At 34.2% G+C, this 14,926-nt stretch overlaps 1 protein-coding gene across 1 annotated transcript in view; it reads right to left on the bottom strand.

The window, feature by feature from the left end:
• The window catches only part of LOC145668607 (3-hydroxyisobutyryl-CoA hydrolase, mitochondrial-like), a 107,980-nt gene that overhangs the window by 18,384 nt on the left and 74,670 nt on the right, over window positions 1-14,926 (bottom strand). The window contains exon 4 of the mRNA XM_081736640.1: window positions 2,627-2,769. Coding sequence (XP_081592766.1) covers window positions 2,627-2,769 — 143 coding nt within the window. The remainder of the gene's footprint in view (window positions 1-2,626; window positions 2,770-14,926) is intronic.

The following is a 14,926-nucleotide window of genomic DNA, read 5'->3' on the forward strand; positions in this document are numbered from 1 at the left end:
ACCCGTGCAGGTCTCAGGATGGACCTGGCTCACTTGCCTCGTGAAAGAGATGCTAGGAATCAATAAAACATCGAAATTCATCGTCGAATGGCAGTGCAATATGGTGAAAGTTGTTTGTGTCGATTCACAAGTGTACGAGTGGGCAGATAAGTTCAAACAGGATGTAACAAGTGTTGAAGATTCACCACGCCCAGCACGCTCTGTGCAGTCATGGAGAGCAACATTGCGAGAGTTGATGAGTTGATACAGGAAAACAGGCGTATTACGGTGAGTGATATTACAGTACACTTGTGTTCGATTCAAACAACTTTCATCATATTAAACTGCCATCTAGGGTTGCCAACCGTCCCGATTTCTGGTTGATTTGTCCCGCGTTCCGACTGGACACTCGTCGGGACGCATATTGTCCCGATTTATCGATTTTCAAAGTTAATTAATATTTTTACAAACCAATAACTTATTTTTTTACACTCACACTTTTATGTATAGAATCAGTTTAACAAATACGTGTTTTAATTTGACCCATGAAAAAATAGCAGCTTGTCTTTAATTTATAGCTATTCCCAAAGGGAATAGCCAAGGAAAGGACCTATTTAGTTGATAGTCTGTTTTGGTCATTCTTTAAAGGAACTCATTTGTTTCTGAGAAAACCAAACATTTCATATAGTTTTCTTATGTTAAATAAATTACGAGTACAACTGTTTTGGCTTGAATTTGTTGTATGATGATAGCCAAAGAATAAGACTTGATTTTAGTAATACTTTTTGTCAGTAATTTCTTAACAATTTAAGCATTCATTTGCGATTAAAAAATCTATACAGTTTCCTCTCTAAACTTTGTTTATATTAAATAAATTGCAGTTGCTTTCGTTTGAATATGTTGCATAGTCCTATATTGCTTATACCTAGTGATGACCAGTAGGTGAGAAAAAAATAGGTTCATTCAGGTTCGTGCTATTCAGCTGTACATCAGGGATGCAAATAAGCAACAAAATTTTACTGGCCCAAGAAAAAAAGCTTCTAGCCCACATCCCACAATAGAAATCATTGACTTACCTTCGGTATGATATTAAATACTCGCCCGCACTGATGAACCACTCGCACGGGGCGAGTGGTTATTTGCATCTCTGGTATACATTGTTTTCAACAACTCGCCGTAATTATAGTCGTTTCCGGGAGGGGGGCTCCAACGCCCCGTCCCGATTTTCTCTTAAGAAAAGTTGGCAACCCTGCCATCCGACTGTGAATTTCGATTTGTTTCAACCCTTTAGCTGACAGAAATCTAATGACACGCCGTTACTGCACGTTGGTGCAAAAGCTGCATAGATGCCGCCATCTTGTTTTACTGTTTCCCAGCGTTCTGTTTGCGGGGCAGGTGTGCCAGGTCCATCTGATAATAATTCTCGGGCACCTCAAAAAATAACAAAGAAGCACAAGCTTTGTCGAAGTTTTGTATTTTTTTTTTTTTTTTTTTTTTTTACAACTTTTCCGGTTAGGTCGATCCATTTTATAGGAAATTAATACATTATCTTTAGTTTACGTATCTAACTTAACTACTGAGGTGACGAAAAAATGGAAAAAATTAAATAAACTTTAAAAAATGACAGTGCTTTATCGCACTAGAAAGAAGAAAATAAATGATTCAAAAAATTAACATTGACTGTTTCCAAGAAAAAATAACAAATATAAAAGTAGAAAATAATAATAATAATAAAGAGCTTAAAAGCGGAAAACAATTTATTAAAATTATCTATAAAAAATTTGAAGTCCATGCTGAGCCAAATAAATTTAATGTTCAATAAAATTGTTACCCAAATTCATTTTATATTAGACAATAATGTGCTTAGCTTGGCACAGACATGATTTTTTTATAGATAATAGTAATGAATTATTTTCTGCTTTTATGCGCTTTATTACTATTATTATTTTCTGCTTTTTAAAGCTTTTATTGTTTCCTGCTTTTTAGCGCTTTTATTGTTTCCTGTTTCTTAGCGGTTTTATTGAAAGAGGTAAATATTTTTTAAAAAATTATGTCTTTTAAAAAGGATTATTACAGTAATCAGTTACACAATTTCTTCCGTAGGACTGTACGAACACCTCGAGGTTTTATCACATCATTGGAGATGACCCTTGTTAATATAAACTTATAGCCATCGAATTTTATTGTTATTTATTTTTAAGCACTAGAAAGAGTTGTGGGAATAAGAAGAAAATAAATAAAAGTATGAAATATATCGTTCCAAAATAGTAGAGGTAATGAATTTTTTGTTGTTGTTTAATGGCTAACTTGCAAAAAGTACTGAATGGCTTTTTATGGTATTTAATCTACCTTAACACTGAATATTGTGTTCCTGGCCCAATTTCTCATTATAAACATACGAGGAACGCAAAAAATTACGGACTGTGCTTATCGTGACAACATAATATGAAAGCTTAGTGTAGTTTGATGACGTTAGAGCATCAGATTTCTGTCTAACTATCTTGTTGATCTGTGGTAATATGCTTCTGAATAGCATGTATTTTTATCTGGCTGTATTTATATAATATATATTAACACTTACAAAGAATTATAACAATAAAAACAATTAAATGAACGCTAAGACTAAAGGAAAACATTTTTAAAATACCTCTTTAAGGATTTGCAGAATTCTAGCTTCTTCAGCATTTGCTCTCATTAATATTCGGTTAACAAGGGCTTCAGGGATTTCTCCAGGGTGACAGAATATCCATTCTGGGTTTCTTGTTTTCTGAATTAGAACTGCTTTAACACCTGCAAATTAATAAAACAAATTCCTTTAAAAATCTAAATATGCATCTACATTTAACAATGTTTAGTGATTTTAGCTATTATTATTATTATTATTATTATTATTAGTAGTAGTAGTAGTAGTAGTAGTAGTAGTAGTAATAGTAGTAGTGGCAGCTAATCCGTGCAGTTATTTGACGAAACTAAATCTTTATAACTATTTGGTTCATGTTAGCTTTGCTACAGTAATTCAAATAGAAATAACACGAAGCCTTTGAGCGAAGCACAACATATCGCTATTTTAATAAAAACATTGCGTTTTACACAGAAGCTTTGTGTTATTTTTATATTACATGAACAGTTGTCTATTAATATATTAAATGTCTGTTAGTTTCTGGAGAAACGTTTCTGCAGTAGAAAGCCTATCTTCTACGGCTGCTTGCTTAAATATCAGGATATATATATTAATTCACCAATAGACCAGTAGGTAAGTTGAAAGTTGAAAGTTGAGATTTGCTGAAAAACCGGTAGGATTGACAACACTGTATGACAGTTATGACAGCAGCTGTGTCCTGTCTTGGAAAGCATATTGGTTTCTATTGGAAGAGTTCTGTTCTGTCTTGTACCTTATGAAAATTCTCACTCGTCTCATAAGCAAACATAAAAGTGGAAGAGTATCGTGAAACAGAATCTTAAAGAAAGTGACCGAAAATTTTCCAGATGAATTCATTTGGAACAGGACAAATTTCAGTGCACAGGTTTTGTTTCTGCTACAAGAAATCTTCTGCTGCCTTGAGTCATATAATTCGTTTGTAAGAACTTTTTTTCTTTTGTTTTTAATTATATAAATTCTTTGATTATAGTAACCGTAATTAGAAATATTTCGTGGTATGGTAATGTTTGAAAAAGAAGAAAAATAAATGAATTCCAAACTTCTTTCCAACTTTCCAATTTGTTCTTGTGCCCATTATGTTCTTTCACATTTGATCGCAAGACAGAATTCATATAATAGGTTTCTCGAAATCCTTCCAATAGATAAGATGCTAGAGTTTCTAAGGAATTGCGTCTTCAGGATTTTTTTTAAAAAATATATGACTATGAAACTCTTATGTAAACTACATACATGTATCACAAGAATGTTTAATTATGCTAAAGAATGTAATAATACGTTAATATCACACATATCCATAAAATCTCAAAGACTACAGCATTTAAAAAGAAATCACTTTATTGACACAGATGAAAAATAAACGTAACAGAGAAGATTGTGACAATTACGCTCACACACTCAATTAATTGTTCTTATATTCAAATTAAAACATATTTATATGTAAATTCAATTTATTTTTAAAAAGTCAAGGAAAATTTTATTTTGTTTCATTTAGCAACCAAGCAACCTCTTTCATTTGTCCCAGGTAAAGAAGTTTCTCTGCTTTTCAGAAAGAAAAAAAAACATAAGACGGTAACCGCACTAATAGACCACCCAGTTTTCTACCTCGCCAGTAAACGGTAATGGAATTTGCTACTGTTACTCCAGCCATACTGTCGCACTACCTAAGTACCTCGATATCGCAAATATCACGTCACAGACACACAGGAACCAAAATTTTTTATCTACAATCTTCGCAAGTGCTTATGAAACTCTTTAACATCACGTACGAGCCCAGAACAGACGCTAGAAACCCAAGCCAAATTATCAACCGATTTTTGGGAAATGGTGTCACGAACTTAAAGCGGCGAATCAGAATCCGAAATTCAAAATTCACAAAGAGAAGAATGAAGCGTCTATTTTTTTTAAAAAAATAAAGAAAGCTGGGAGAACGCCTACACGGAAGAGAGGTTACTCTAAGTCGACACTTCATCGTGAAAACATCACCAACACGCGATTCATAAGCGTACGTCAACTCATATGTACCTATATATATATATATATATTTAAGTGTTTAAATTTCAGAAAAATGGCTAGCTAGACACCCGTTAGCAGCCAGTTACTTAAATCACGCGTTATCCACAGCAACTTCGTCGTTACAAGATTATTTATACAAATATTTAAAACATCGACAGATAATTCTTATCATCTTACGGTAACGCTACATAAATGGTGATGTTGAAGTGAGTCTGTGATTCTATATACGTTGATTTCCCGCATAAAGTGCAAAGACAGGAAAAGTAGTGCGATGTATGGCGGATATATATATAAACTGTGCGAGTGAAATTTAAGTGCAGATGGATTTGATAAGTGACGCATCGTTGCATTTCAACAACATGGAGATGAAGGACGGAGACACGGGTTCGATCCCCAATACTCGAGACAGATGCCTTGCCACAGGAAGACCCAGACGCTTCAGACAAACGAGGACCTCTTCTCCGGGAGTTGAATCCAGAGGACAGCGGGGTCTGAGAAGGGACATTAGGAAGCATTGTGACGGTCAGTTAAGTACAGTGCAGTTTTCTTCTGAAGTGTGGAAATATAAGCGGAAGGACTTATTAAGGTAGGACAAAGTATTCTGCTATTTTCTTTATTGAAGAAGGACTATGGCCAATATTTCCGTGATTCGTGATCTCCATACTCACCTTTTTCTAGAAACTTCGGGACATTGTTTATTCATACGGAACTGTCCGTAAACATTTAGAGCATTTTTTTTTCTTTCTTTTTAAAAGAAGTAAACAAATAGCCTAATGCCTTGGTTGCATTTCCAAAATTAATTCACTGATATAGGAACTGTTAATTTCATTCTTGAATAAGTACCATAAAATTTTTGATTATTTTACTAGTGAAATTTGTATACATTGATTTGATCTTCAATCATGCATTTATTTGTAATCGTAATGTGTCAATATTTAGATCCTTGAAGCCGTCATTATAATCATTTATATGCAATCCAGTATTTATTTATATCAAGTATGAATTATTTCTCTTTTAAACATAAATCGCGTTTAAGATGTGTGAATGTAATGTAATTTCTGTTTTGAGTAAACTATGATTTAGCGTCAAAGTCTAGTTTTTCAAATTTTAACATTTGTATAGGTTGTGTTAGGGAAATATGTGTCAGAGCGGTAAACAGGCTTAATATGATTTTATTGTAACTTGTCAATTTTTATTATACTCATTCTTAAAAGAAACAATCAATATAAAGGTTCCAAAGACGTGCTATGTTGAGTAAGTTTCAGACAAATAAGTGTAAACACTCTTATCCCGTAATATCGTTAGAGTCTCGTAAATAAGGTAAACAAATTTAAGATACTCGAGTAAATCCCTTCGGAGGTACCTATCTGAGCAACGAACGCAGATAGGGTCCATAGCTATGGAGAAACGTTTATTTGCAAAAGAAGGAATCACTGAGAAAATCAGAAAGCGTCGACAATGTAATTATTTTGATCAATTGGCCAAATTATAATAATAGTAGTACTATATATATATATATATATTTCTGTGTAGTGCATTTGGATATGAAATATTTGTGTAGTTAGTGTTGTGTAACGATTTTTATTGTGAATGGTATTATTTTCCAACTGATATAATATGTATACAAAGCTATGTTTGGTTTATGCAAATTTTTTAATATTGAAAATTCAGTAGAGTTCATTAGAAACAGTGCACTAAATTTTCTCAAAAGCATACTATCGCTTCTAAACTATTTCTCCAGTAAGTCTTGCAAGCAACATAAACCATTAATTCTTTCATTCCGCAATCCGATTCTTAAACTTATTTCCATTTCTTTTATTAATAAAAAGAGGAGTAACTGTGGGCGAATTACTTAATAGTCGTTTATGTCTATGGGGAAAACAATAAATCATTTTGCTAATTAATATTCAGTTTAATAGAAATTTTTGTTTGTATAACTACGTCATAGTAATTATAAAGAATCGAATATTGTCAGTTTAGTTGAGTAGAAATAGATTGTTGCTAAATTTTACAGTCAAGATTGAATAATTTGAATATTACGTTGTACAGTGAAGAATGTGTTAAGAGAAATCATATTATTTGGTCAAAACAGTCAAAAGTCTGATTCATTTTCAGTAAAGTCAATTAATTCATTTTTTTTTTGTAAATCCAAATTAACTTTCTTGTTGATTTTTGTAGATATCACCTTATTTCTCGTTAAATTTATTAAAAGTCTATTTGACGTTAGAACCAAAGCATTTATGTGGTTATTATTTCAAAGATATGCCTATTTCTTTAACCGGTATTAGCATACCTAGAAGAACTGAAAAAGTTGAAATACGGTTACATTGACCATCAGAAATTTTTTATCTAAATTAACTCATTTTTTTTTAACTTTAAATTAAACTTTCCTTATTTGTTGCTTTTTTTAAACTATTTTTGCTATCTCCACACACTTCGGTGACAGAGTGATAGTCAGTGTAGCCAACTGAACAAGCCATTAGCGAAAAATCTTTCTTTCAGCTTTGCAGCTTGTGAGATTTTTGCTCCGCATGTTTAAATCACTTAACTATTAACTACGCACCTGTTTTCCTAGCGCCTTGGAGACACCGTTATGGGGAAAACAGGATCGATTAGACTTAGGTCATCTTTCGTTATATATATCATTTTTTTTTAATTCCTAACCATCTTAGCAAAACTGTATCTTTACCTTGGAGAACTGAAGTTCGAGCCCCGTGGAGTCAACTTCAATTCTCCAAACTCTCATTCATTTTTTTTATTTGTGTAATAGGCAGATGAGTTGTCGCTCATCAATACCATTCACTTTTCAAGTACAAGGTCAGGTATTCATTTCTCTGATGCATATTAGGCTCATCCGTGAGTGCCTTAATTATTCATTCTAGTTCAGATTAAATATGCAAATTAGAGATAAGGAATCGAATTCCTAAAACAATACGTTTCATATTCTTCGTCGCCCAAATACGTAAGATCTGCTTATTCGTAATATCACGCAGTAATTCTATTTGGCAGCCCGAGCAGAAATTTTCCTTTAATTATTAGTAATTTTCTATCGTTGCAAAACTTAGCGCCCGAGACAATAGCATTATCATTACCAAACTTGGCTTCCAATACCGGAACCCACAGTGTAACAAGAAATGGCGCAACCGAACTAGGACCAAAGTACAATGTTACAAGAAATGGCTTCCCGAACAGGGACCCGAATGCGTAGTTAATTTTATTTAAAGGACCCGAATGCGTAGTTAATCTTATTTGAAGGACCAACATGCGTAGTTAATTTTATTTCAGGACCGAAAAGCGTAGTAAGCGTTAAAAAAAAAAAAAAAAAAAAGTAGGAAATTTAGTTTGGAGAAGCATACATAGTAAATTTCGAACAGCGAACGAAAACAGTAATCAAGTCTATTACGTAATACTAAAATTAAGAATGGGAAGCGTGATAGGAAATTAGGTAACTTTGTATTCAAAGAATCATTATTTCGAGATTACCCGTAGGGAACGATTAAGCGTTCTACTCCCCCTCGCAACCAATTTTATTTCATTTCAGCACATGCGTAAATAATAATAATAATAATAATAATAATAATTGTTCTTACCTCATGTTTGTTTGGTGGTTTATGTGATTGGAAGAGAAAAGAGATACACCATTTTGTTTGTTAAAAAAAAAAGAGAAGAAAAGAAGGAAAGAAGAAAACAAAAAGGTAATGCACCAGGTAAGCGACTAATATAAGTGAACATGCAAATTCTTGGCATATTGATGCATAAATTTAGCTAAGTGTGTTTCTAGTGAATAACATTAGTATTAACATAATTATATATTCATATATAGATATAGGTTTAGAATAGGTCAGATTTAATACTTTTATTTACACATGCATTTTATTACTTACATATTATTGTGTTTTAGACATGGTATCTGTTAATTAATACACTATTTGTATATACACATAAATATCCATATGAATATAGTTAAAAAAAAAAAAAAAAAAAAAAAAAAAAACAAGAATGAACTAAGTTGTTGTGGAAAACGTGTGGTGCTAAAGTAGCTTGGCATGCTACATTGATGAAATAGTAATATTTTTGCGTATTAAGGTGAACTTAGAGTACGAAGTTTAGAGTGATTGACAGCATAGGTCAGATAATTAGAATTAATTTTAGACAAATTTTAATAAGAATCATTCTGACAATCCAGTTATTTAAGTCTACTTGCAGATGCCACAGTTGAGGCCATCTACCTTGAGGCAACGACCAAGAAACAGGATGTCTGCAATGGAAGAAGCACGTTGTCGCACGTGTGGACGTGACCTATGGGAACAGGATTTGGATCCCACTGATGAGGCTCGAAATTGTCCTGAATGTGGTGACCAGAGGGATACAAGTCCAGTTATGGAAAATGATGTCACTCAAGGAAGTAGAGACAACATTCAACAGCATCACAGGCCGAACAGCACTAATGGCGATTTTCAGGAATCTTTTCTATCAGCGTTACAATCAGCGTTACATGAGTTAATGAGACAACAAAAAGAAGAAAACAAGAAAAACGAAGAATTTAGAGAAGAACTGAGGAAGATTATAGAAGAACAGAACAAGAAAAACGAAGAATTTAGAGAAAAACAAAATAGAAAACTTGACAAGCTCATGGAAAAACAAGACCATTTGGCAGAATACCTCTCGAGGAAACGACAGGAGCAAGCCAGGAGGCTGGACGAACACGAGAAGTCGAACACGGAAGTACTGGAGGAACTTCCATCAGAAGCAATTGTGCAGGATACACACCAGGAAGCCAAACAAACCCCCGCACCTGTAAAGATAAGCACAAGTGTTTCCAACGCTGTGAACGCTCCAAAATTCAAGAGCAAACGTAAACTGCGTGGAAGAATGATCCCTGGGAGGACAAGAATACAACCAAGACGAAACAAAAATACAAGAATGAAAGGTTTCCACGACAAACGTGCTGGATGGCAACGCAGCCATAACTATGTCAGGAGGAATAATCACCCGAAGACACGGAGAAAATGGGCAGAAGACTCCAGAAATGCAGAAGGAAAAGGAGTACTTGAGTTCGAGGACCCAGATTCATGGAGAACTTACAACGGCCAGAGAAGTCCATGTGACCGGCAAGATATACACAGTCAGGCCAGAGCAGTAGAGACACAGGAGATAAGTGACGATAACTGGCAGAACGAAGCAAATCCGCCAAGAAGTTATTTTCATGATGAAGGCACCAGAGAAGACCACAAGTCAGAAGCAGAATGTAAAAGTGGCCAACAGGATACATTGATTGCCAATAGGAAAGTGGTGAGCACTCAGGAAATGAGCAATGACAATTGGTATTATTCACATTGTATCAAGGAAAGCCTGGAAAATGACAAGAATGGTATCGGCATTGTCACCATTCACCCGGCTATGACAGTTGCATACTAAAAATTGACTCCAACGGTCCAGGTTCGAGTCGAGGTTACGTGACAGCTTGCTGGAAAACAGACTAAGATACACAATGGCATGAAAACTAATGGAAGTACAGAAATACAATGATTGTAGGCAAGAAGTAAAGAAAAATTGCGAGAATATACTGCAAGAAAAGTATAAGTCAAGAATAAAGTAGTAGCGCGAAGAAAGAAAACTTAGCAGGAAACTGATGAAAGAAATATAAGAGAATTTTATCTATGGCACAACCCAGTTGAATGTACCTGCATCTCTTGTCCAAGCGGCTAACCCTAGAAGTTAAATATAAAGAATAAGAATATGTACTATATGGAAGCATAATGCCCAGAAATGAATTTGTTTACCAGCATTTGTTTTAACTTTATTTCAGATATCGGATGTGAGGCAATCAAAATTACAGAGGAAGATTGGAAAAAGATGTTCACCAATGTGCGCAACCCAGCATTGAAACCGGCCCAGGAGATATAATTTTTGTTATGCACGAAGAAGTGCCTGTATACGGAGCAATCGGTAGAGATGGATTCCCGATTTGAGCTCTCTGAAGTGGAGTTTTGCGTTTAGAGCAGAGACTCAACGCACCCCTTCGCCTTGGTGATGATACCTGCGAAAACGCGCCGAGCCAAAGAATAGTGAGCTACGAGCTGCGAGCAGATGACAATTCCACCAAGATGTTTGCAAGTTCCCACAATTGGATGTTCGCGACATGGAACTTTGCCTTTATCATTTTACTCTCCTTATATTTTAAAGTTATGTTACTGAAGAAAAATCATGGCCGAAGAATAAAAGCAAAAGTGCGAGCAGTGGCCTTGCCCTCGCACATGGAGGAATTGAAGCTCCATGCCACCCTCTGTACCAATGCTCTCTTTTCCGATGATACAAGACGCTGAAGATTATTTAATATTGTTGTTTTGTTGTTTTGTTACCTAGGGCAGCCAGCACTTTGGAAGAAATATAAGAAGTCGTATACCGCGCAGAGAAAATAAAGAAGAACTCCAAGAGACAATTAAGAATAAGGTCATATTATTTAAAACATGCCTCATAAGCTTGTGTCCAGCAGCTTGAACTGACCAACAACTCAATACCTGAGACCTCTCATCTAGATTGAGATTATCTCTCTCAGCTTGCACGAAATTTTAACATTAGGGTTCGGATTTATGGTGAATTTATAAATTTTCTTCTTCAACATAGATTAGGGTTAGGATTTTCATGTATTTGTACTTTTTGTCAAAATTTGAACTTTTATATTTATCAAATGTTACTTCTCCTTAGATGCAGCCGTGCTTCACTCTGTTGCAGCACTTGCTACATCTTGGGAGGGGGGTATTGTGACAATTACGCTCACACACTCAATTAATTGTTCTTATATTCAAATTAAAACATATTTATATGTAAATTCAATTTATTTTTAAAAAGTCAAGGAAAATTTTATTTTGTTTCATTTAGCAACCAAGCAACCTCTTTCATTTGTCCCAGGTAAAGAAGTTTCTCTGCTTTTCAGAAAGAAAAAAAAAACATAAGACGGTAACCGCACTAATAGACCACCCAGTTTTCTACCTCGCCAGTAAACGGTAATGGAATTTGCTACTGTTACTCCAGCCATACTGTCGCACTACCTAAGTACCTCGATATCGCAAATATCACGTCACAGACACACAGGAACCAAAATTTTTTATCTACAATCTTCGCAAGTGCTTATGAAACTCTTTAACATCACGTACGAGCCCAGAACAGACGCTAGAAACCCAAGCCAAATTATCAACCGATTTTTGGGAAATGGTGTCACGAACTTAAAGCGGCGAATCAGAATCCGAAATTCAAAATTCACAAAGAGAAGAATGAAGCGTCTATTTTTTTTAAAAAAATAAAGAAAGCTGGGAGAACGCCTACACGGAAGAGAGGTTACTCTAAGTCGACACTTCATCGTGAAAACATCACCAACACGCGATTCATAAGCGTACGTCAACTCATATGTACCTATATATATATATATATATTTAAGTGTTTAAATTTCAGAAAAATGGCTAGCTAGACACCCGTTAGCAGCCAGTTACTTAAATCACGCGTTATCCACAGCAACTTCGTCGTTACAAGATTATTTATACAAATATTTAAAACATCGACAGATAATTCTTATCATCTTACGGTAACGCTACATAAATGGTGATGTTGAAGTGAGTCTGTGATTCTATATACGTTGATTTCCCGCATAAAGTGCAAAGACAGGAAAAGTAGTGCGATGTATGGCGGATATATATATAAACTGTGCGAGTGAAATTTAAGTGCAGATGGATTTGATAAGTGACGCATCGTTGCATTTCAACAACATGGAGATGAAGGACGGAGACACGGGTTCGATCCCCAATACTCGAGACAGATGCCTTGCCACAGGAAGACCCAGACGCTTCAGACAAACGAGGACCTCTTCTCCGGGAGTTGAATCCAGAGGACAGCGGGGTCTGAGAAGGGACATTAGGAAGCATTGTGACGGTCAGTTAAGTACAGTGCAGTTTTCTTCTGAAGTGTGGAAATATAAGCGGAAGGACTTATTAAGGTAGGACAAAGTATTCTGCTATTTTCTTTATTGAAGAAGGACTATGGCCAATATTTCCGTGATTCGTGATCTCCATACTCACCTTTTTCTAGAAACTTCGGGACATTGTTTATTCATACGGAACTGTCCGTAAACATTTAGAGCATTTTTTTTTCTTTCTTTTTAAAAGAAGTAAACAAATAGCCTAATGCCTTGGTTGCATTTCCAAAATTAATTCACTGATATAGGAACTGTTAATTTCATTCTTGAATAAGTACCATAAAATTTTTGATTATTTTACTAGTGAAATTTGTATACATTGATTTGATCTTCAATCATGCATTTATTTGTAATCGTAATGTGTCAATATTTAGATCCTTGAAGCCGTCATTATAATCATTTATATGCAATCCAGTATTTATTTATATCAAGTATGAATTATTTCTCTTTTAAACATAAATCGCGTTTAAGATGTGTGAATGTAATGTAATTTCTGTTTTGAGTAAACTATGATTTAGCGTCAAAGTCTAGTTTTTCAAATTTTAACATTTGTATAGGTTGTGTTAGGGAAATATGTGTCAGAGCGGTAAACAGGCTTAATATGATTTTATTGTAACTTGTCAATTTTTATTATACTCATTCTTAAAAGAAACAATCAATATAAAGGTTCCAAAGACGTGCTATGTTGAGTAAGTTTCAGACAAATAAGTGTAAACACTCTTATCCCGTAATATCGTTAGAGTCTCGTAAATAAGGTAAACAAATTTAAGATACTCGAGTAAATCCCTTCGGAGGTACCTATCTGAGCAACGAACGCAGATAGGGTCCATAGCTATGGAGAAACGTTTATTTGCAAAAGAAGGAATCACTGAGAAAATCAGAAAGCGTCGACAATGTAATTATTTTGATCAATTGGCCAAATTATAATAATAGTAGTACTATATATATATATATATTTCTGTGTAGTGCATTTGGATATGAAATATTTGTGTAGTTAGTGTTGTGTAACGATTTTTATTGTGAATGGTATTATTTTCCAACTGATATAATATGTATACAAAGCTATGTTTGGTTTATGCAAATTTTTTAATATTGAAAATTCAGTAGAGTTCATTAGAAACAGTGCACTAAATTTTCTCAAAAGCATACTATCGCTTCTAAACTATTTCTCCAGTAAGTCTTGCAAGCAACATAAACCATTAATTCTTTCATTCCGCAATCCGATTCTTAAACTTATTTCCATTTCTTTTATTAATAAAAAGAGGAGTAACTGTGGGCGAATTACTTAATAGTCGTTTATGTCTATGGGGAAAACAATAAATCATTTTGCTAATTAATATTCAGTTTAATAGAAATTTTTGTTTGTATAACTACGTCATAGTAATTATAAAGAATCGAATATTGTCAGTTTAGTTGAGTAGAAATAGATTGTTGCTAAATTTTACAGTCAAGATTGAATAATTTGAATATTACGTTGTACAGTGAAGAATGTGTTAAGAGAAATCATATTATTTGGTCAAAACAGTCAAAAGTCTGATTCATTTTCAGTAAAGTCAATTAATTCATTTTTTTTTTGTAAATCCAAATTAACTTTCTTGTTGATTTTTGTAGATATCACCTTATTTCTCGTTAAATTTATTAAAAGTCTATTTGACGTTAGAACCAAAGCATTTATGTGGTTATTATTTCAAAGATATGCCTATTTCTTTAACCGGTATTAGCATACCTAGAAGAACTGAAAAAGTTGAAATACGGTTACATTGACCATCAGAAATTTTTTATCTAAATTAACTCATTTTTTTTTAACTTTAAATTAAACTTTCCTTATTTGTTGCTTTTTTTAAACTATTTTTGCTATCTCCACACACTTCGGTGACAGAGTGATAGTCAGTGTAGCCAACTGAACAAGCCATTAGCGAAAAATCTTTCTTTCAGCTTTGCAGCTTGTGAGATTTTTGCTCCGCATGTTTAAATCACTTAACTATTAACTACGCACCTGTTTTCCTAGCGCCTTGGAGACACCGTTATGGGGAAAACAGGATCGATTAGACTTAGGTCATCTTTCGTTATATATATCATTTTTTTTTAATTCCTAACCATCTTAGCAAAACTGTATCTTTACCTTGGAGAACTGAAGTTCGAGCCCCGTGGAGTCAACTTCAATTCTCCAAACTCTCATTCATTTTTTTTATTTGTGTAATAGGCAGATGAGTTGTCGCTCATCAATACCATTCACTTTTCAAGTACAAGGTCAGGTATTCATTTCTCTGATGCATATTAGGCTCATCCGTGAGTGCCTTAATTAT

This window comes from Thermobia domestica, chromosome 13 (assembly GCF_964235325.1).
Source record: "Thermobia domestica chromosome 13, izTheDome1.hap1.1, whole genome shotgun sequence".
In the NCBI taxonomy this organism is placed as follows: Eukaryota; Metazoa; Arthropoda; class Insecta; order Zygentoma; family Lepismatidae; genus Thermobia; species Thermobia domestica.